The 6309-nt window shown below is 36.9% G+C and overlaps 1 protein-coding gene across 3 annotated transcripts in view; it reads left to right on the plus strand.

Annotated features, from left to right (window-relative positions):
* Window positions 1-6309, plus strand: part of Ercc6l2 (ERCC excision repair 6 like 2) — a 185023-nt gene that overhangs the window by 59256 nt on the left and 119458 nt on the right. For all 3 annotated transcript variants that reach the window (XM_012517485.2, XM_023703936.1, XM_023703937.1), the window contains exons 10-11: window positions 2509-2580; window positions 3740-3885. In XM_012517485.2, coding sequence (XP_012372939.1) covers window positions 2509-2580; window positions 3740-3885 — 218 coding nt within the window. The remainder of the gene's footprint in view (window positions 1-2508; window positions 2581-3739; window positions 3886-6309) is intronic.

A 6309-nucleotide genomic window follows, 5' to 3' on the forward strand; every position in this document is an offset into this window, starting at 1 on the left:
GAACTTTTTAAAGCAGTGAAACTATTCTGTATAGTGCTGCTCTTATGAGTACATGTCAAGTTATATTTATTGAAACCCAGAGAACTATATAACACAGTGAATGAACTCTATTGTAAACTCTGAACTGTAGTTAACCATAATATACCAATATTCTTTATCAGTTTTTATTAAAGTAGTGTTTCTTTTTTTAATATTAATTTTATAGATATTAATAGAAGAAAGGGGTAGAAGTGAGGCAGGAAAGTGAATATATGGAACTTTTCTGTAGTTCCTACTCAGTTCTTCTTTAAAGTCTTATCAGTTAAAAAGTTACTGTCTTAAGTGAAATTCAAATGCATATACTCCACTGAACCAGTTGTTATGGTTGTATCTGCTTGTCATCTCAAAGCCTCATGCAGTTATAGGTGCCACTTTTTCAGAGGTGGCTGGATCTAGATTGTGTGATGCTGGGGTAGCCTACATAGAATATAAAAGGGCAAAGAGAAGTTGTTGTTGCTTGCTTGCTTTTGCTGTCTTCTGCTTGCCAAAAACTTTCTCCATGCCAGCCAAATACCTCAGCGGATTAAAGCACCTGCAAGCAGGTGCAGGGGCTGGGGGTTCAATCCCCGGGCCTGCCCTGCTGGCCCTGCTCCTGGGGTGCACTGAGACAGCAATTGAGACTGGGCGTGGTGGTTCGTGCCTGTAATCCCAGCTCTTGGGAGGCTGTAAACAGGTGGATCACTGCAAGTCCGATCAAGTCGTGAGACCCTGAACACCCTATAGACCCTTCCCTAAAATACAAAATAATAGTAATAATAACTGTTTCTCCTCTGTGATGCCTCTGTGCTGTGCCACCCTCCCTTGGAGCCAGATGACTATAGACTGAAACCTTACAAACTCTGAGCCAAATAAATCATTCCTCCCTTAACTTTGGGTGCCAGGTATTTTTGTTTCAGCAACAACAAAAGTAACTAAGACACAAATTATTTCATTAAAATGTAAAAGCAAATGCATATAGAACTTACATGTTTTCTAGGTATTAAAATATTGATCTGAGTTTTGACATTTTGTCATGTGATTGGTTTACCTAAGGAGATTCAAAAACCATAGCTTGGGACCACCCACTTGGGGTCCCCCTTTTGTCCCTCTCTCAGACAGAGGTTTTCTTTCCCCCAATAAACATATTCTGCTTATAACAAAACAAAACAAAACAAAAACCCCAAAAGCTCCAGAGCTTCTTTTGAGGGATTAAGGGGAAGAGTCAAGCTTAGCATAGGTCTTCACTTGCTCAATTATTAGGAGAGTGTTATATTGGATATAGTTTTTTAGTTAGAAATTTAAGTGTTTAAGACCAGGCATGGTGGCACACACATATAGTCTCAGAACTTGAGAGGCTAAAGTAGGAGGATCACCATGAGTTCAAGGCCAGCCTAAAATACATATTGAGAACTTGTGTCAACAAAACAAGTTTCATTGTTTATCATTGATTAAATAAAATTGCTTTAAATGGTCATTTCAGTTAGACTTAATACAGAAAATTCCTTTTTTCCTCAGTGGATTGCTTTTCCACAGTGTTCTGGAGCTGTCATTGCCAGATGTGGAAATGCCTGTTTAAAAATAACAGTATTTCTGTTATATACAAGGCTTGGACTGTTTGCCTGCTTGCTAATAGCACTGTGTGTGGGGCCAAATTATTGGCATTTTGAGGTCAAAATCCAATCTGGAAGTCAGGGCTTACTATAAATATAGAAACAAAGGGGATAAAATGAGAAGAGGTGTATATCTGACTGATTATTCTAAGAAAATAAATATCAGGACTTTTAGAACATACATGTAATTGGACACATTACATCTATCTGGAGACAATTTAAATACTTCCTAAAAGGTATGCTGCTCTCTAGTTTCTTAATGTATTGTAGATGTAAAGAAAACATATTTTGGAAATTAATCTCTTTAAATGCATCCTATTTTGCTTCCTTTTTATTAAAATCAGATGAGATGAAATAAGTCTTTAGGAACTTAACCTTCTCATTGATAATATGATAAAGAATAACATTTAATGTAATACCTAATGGTTTATTTCTTTCTTTTTTTTTTTAAATATTTATTTTTATTTATTACATTTATTTATTGTGTGTGTGTGTGGCCAGCTCAGCCCACCAGGGGGCGGGGCTGGCTGGCATGTGGTGCTGGGGATTGAACCGCGGTCCCTGTGCTTGGCCAAGCTTGTTTCAAGTAGGTGCTTTAGACCACTGAGCCATCTCTCCATCTTTTTTTTTTTTTTTTTTTTTTTGCAGAACCGGGGATTGAACTCAGATCCTTGTGTTTGCCAGTCAGGCGCTTATCCTACTGAGCCATCTCCCGGGCCCCGCTTTATTTCTTTAATTTGGAAAAAGTAAAAAAAATTAGTAAAGATGACTGTTAGCATTAGTGAAAAATTATTTTAAAGAAATTCTCAAGTGATGTTTATATGTAGAAGCCTACTTCTAGTTGGAACTGGTTCACTGATCATCTGTAGTTTACTTCCAGGTCCTTCAACAGCTTTTAAATCATTTCAGGAAAAACAAAGATAAGGTTCTTCTCTTCTCCTTTTCAACCAAGGTGAGTTTTATCTGAGGTGCATTTTTTTAAAAAAATGTATTTGGTACAGGGTCTCACTATATAGCTCAGACTCATAGTGATCCTCCTGTTTTCAGCCTCTCCAGTGCTGGGATTACAGGCATGCGCTACCACACCTGGCCTCAGTGGCTGGCTCAGCAGGCCCGGCGATGGAGCCGGCTTGACATATGGTGCTGGGATCAAACCCTGCTCCCTGCACTTGCTTAAGTGCATAGTCCCCTGAGCTATCTCTCTGGCCCTGGGGTGCATTCTTAACTGATCTAGCCCTGACTTCTGAGGCATAAAGTATAAAGAACATAGCAATTTATAGCCACAGTTTCTGTCTTAATCACATGGTATTAAGTGATAGGTAAGCAACTCAGAATTTTCACAGACACTTAAATATCAGTTATCTCTGAAAATTACTGTCAAATAGCAAACAAAGACTTGTTGGTGTTCTTGTTAGTAATTAAGGTGCTCTGTAAGATATTTTAGGATTGGGCCAGTAAGATAGTTCAGTAGACTAAGTGCCTGCTTAGGCAAGCCCAGTGATGGGTTGATTCCCTGGCGCACCACATACTGTGGCTGCCCCATCCCCAGGCATGCTGAGCCAGGGACTGAGTCCAGGTGTGGTGGCACAGGTCTCTAATCCCACAGATGGGGAGGCTGAAAACAGGAGGATCACTAGGAGTCTGAACTCCGTAGCAAGACCCTGTACCAAAATCATATTTAAAAGATATTTTAGGATTAAAAAAATAGCCCGCTTAGTAAAACACATTTTTATAAATAGTTGACTGGTTATTTTCTCTTTACTTGGTTTAATTTTTTAAGAAAAAGTAGATATAAAAAAAAAAAATCAGTGGTTTTTAAATGTTAAAGCAAGTTTCAAAATGATGAAGAGAATTGGGGGACAGAAGCATGAAAAATATTTATTGTATATTTTGTGGTGCTGGTGATCAAACCCAGGCCTGTGTATGCTAGCCAAGTGCTCTATCACTTGAGGTTCAACCCCAGCCCCCAAATACTTAATTGCTAAGGGAATTTTAAGAAAGAAACCCTGAATACCACTAATTAATGCTTGGAAAATCCAATCTCTATAATACAGTGAAACTTACAAACTTACAAAAGTGTGTGTTTGCCCATCCTCCTGCCTGCCTTCCAGTTGCTCGATGTGCTGCAGCAGTACTGTATGGCATCAGGGCTCGATTACCGGCGACTTGATGGAAGTACAAAGTCAGAGGAGAGACTCAGGATCGTGAAAGAGTTCAACAGCACACAAGATGTTAACATTTGCCTTGTCTCGACAATGTAAGAAAATAAAATGTGATAGCATGATTTTTATCTAGTTGTTTTTTTTAAGATTTAGTAATTTTAGAGCTGTTACTAGATTTTCAGTGGATATGCTTATGCTATTTTTACTTGAATTTAAGGAGAAGCAGCCAAAATGCTATTAATTATAACTGAAATAACAGTAGTCTGAGTTTTGCATGTTTTTGTTTCCTTTATCACTGACTTACCTTTATATTAAATATAGGTTTATAAAGTTAGCAATTTTTTAAAAAAGAATCAACAATTTTTTTAAAAATAGATACAGCCTCCTAGATTTCGGGAGTAGAGTTGTGACTCGTGTCTTGTGGCCAGGATCTTCAATGGGGCTTCACTGCACAGCAGTTTTCAGGAGCTCAAGGGCCTCTGGGACTGTATTCCAGGCCTACCTTTACTGTGTCTTCACAGAGCAACTCCACAGGTAGGCATTTTATGAAAGGCAAATTCTAACACCTATTTATGAATCTCTAATTCAAATCTCCAGAAGAAAATACACATGTTAGAGGAAGATTTAAATCTATATAAGTACCTAAGTTACCAGAATCCCTTTTGGAATATTTTTCCATAATTTTTAACATAATGTTAGAGATCTACTCCCACTATCTTTCAAAAAGAATTTCAAGGGATTAAAAAAATGTAAAATACATAAAGAAAAAAACAATAAAAATTACCTTAAAATGAGAATAAAGATATATTTGTACTGAGACTGTACTGTAGGCCAGTAAAATTATTCTTCATTTCCTACAACTAAGTCAAAAAAAAGAAGCTTTGGATTCCCATATTCCTGTAAGTGAATTTAAGAAATCCTTTCTTGCATGATTTCTTTTATATAATGCATTAAGTGACATAGAATAGTGTCTTCAATTCATTTCTGTAAAACACATAAGCATAATGTGTCTCAGAGTGATGAATATGTTGAACAACAAATGTAGAACCTATAATGGCTAATAGTAGTCTCTTCCTCATCTTCTGTTCACCTCCAGTTCCGTATGCTGACAACTGCTGTAAAGATTATAGGTGTCTCTTCATCTGTCCTACAGAATTGTTACTTAATCCATGAAGAGAATTCTAATTTATTTTTAATATAGGGTCTTTCTGTGTTGCCCACACTGGTCTTAAAATTGGGATCCTCCTGCCTCAGCTTCCTTTGTAGCTGGGATTACAAGTGTTCAGCACTATCCAGTTGAATATTTAGTTTTTAAAGACTGTATTTTTTATTTTTAGACTCCTGTTTGTTCCAAAACTACCTTTTTTTGCTCGCATTTTGTTTTTATGATTTCTGGCCTTTTTTTTCTTTTAATCACTCTTAAATCTCTGTTTGGATGACACTTTTGCTCTATCTTCTCTGTACTTGGAGATGCTGATCTCTTTCTTTGATGTTTCCTCAGACTCCTGCATAGGGTAGGTGATTTATTCATGTATTTTGTAATTTTTTGCTTTGAACTTAACCTTCTTGAGGGCTTTCTTCCTTTGTGGAAATCCTCTGGAGACTAATAGTTGGGGGTTTCTGTTAGTATCATACAGCTTTGCCTTCTGCAGGAAATCCATCCAAGGCAAGGGAAGAAGTTTGGGACTCCTCTGTTTTACTGTGACTGTATTCAAGAAGTAATTTTTCACATAAGTCATTACATGAATAACCTTAAATAACATAATAAATACATTCTTCAGCTATGTTTTGAAAAAGACAAGTTCAGTTATTGTTTCGTTTTTCTATTTTGCAGTGGATTACATTTACAATGGTGCCTTGGTTCACAATCTTAATTCTTTCCACAGTGCTGGTAACAAACCAAATGGGATGAGAATCAAATCAAATTCAGTGTTTAGATTCCGTGTTGACCTTATGGGGAAATTTGATGAAGATTTTAGAAGAATCATATATTTAACCTGGCCCTTTCTAGATAAGACTTCATTAAAAACGAAACAGCATTTAGGCTGAAAGAGTAACTTAAGTACACAAATGTCTAGAGAATTTAAATGGCTAGAGCTTAGGATTCAAGTATGGAAGAACTGGATCTACAACAAAGTAGGAGTCATTAGTTAATTTTACAAGGGTCAGTTTAAGAAACAGTGCCTATGCACTCTGGCAGGTGCTAGAGAAGGCAAGATGTAAAAGATTGAGAAAAAGCTCCTTTAAAATTTATAACTGAAAAAGCATGGACATAGAGGATGAGTTGTTTAGAAATGTGTTAAAGGAAGTTCAGTGCACTGTGCTAAATGTAGGGTAGTAGGAGGCAGACCGAAGAGGAATATTCAGTTCAGAATTTATAAATGATGATAGGGTGAATAAAAGTTAGCCAGTCAGGGAGTAGAGCAAAGAAAATTATTTGAACACAGTGTGTGAAGGCAAGTTAGTATTTGGCTGGTTTTTTTGATTAAAGTTCAAGAATGACCTGTATCATTCCAGCT

Source organism: Octodon degus, unplaced genomic scaffold (genome assembly GCF_000260255.1).
Source record: "Octodon degus isolate 3935 unplaced genomic scaffold, OctDeg1.0 scaffold00184, whole genome shotgun sequence".
Classification (NCBI taxonomy): domain Eukaryota; kingdom Metazoa; phylum Chordata; class Mammalia; order Rodentia; family Octodontidae; genus Octodon; species Octodon degus.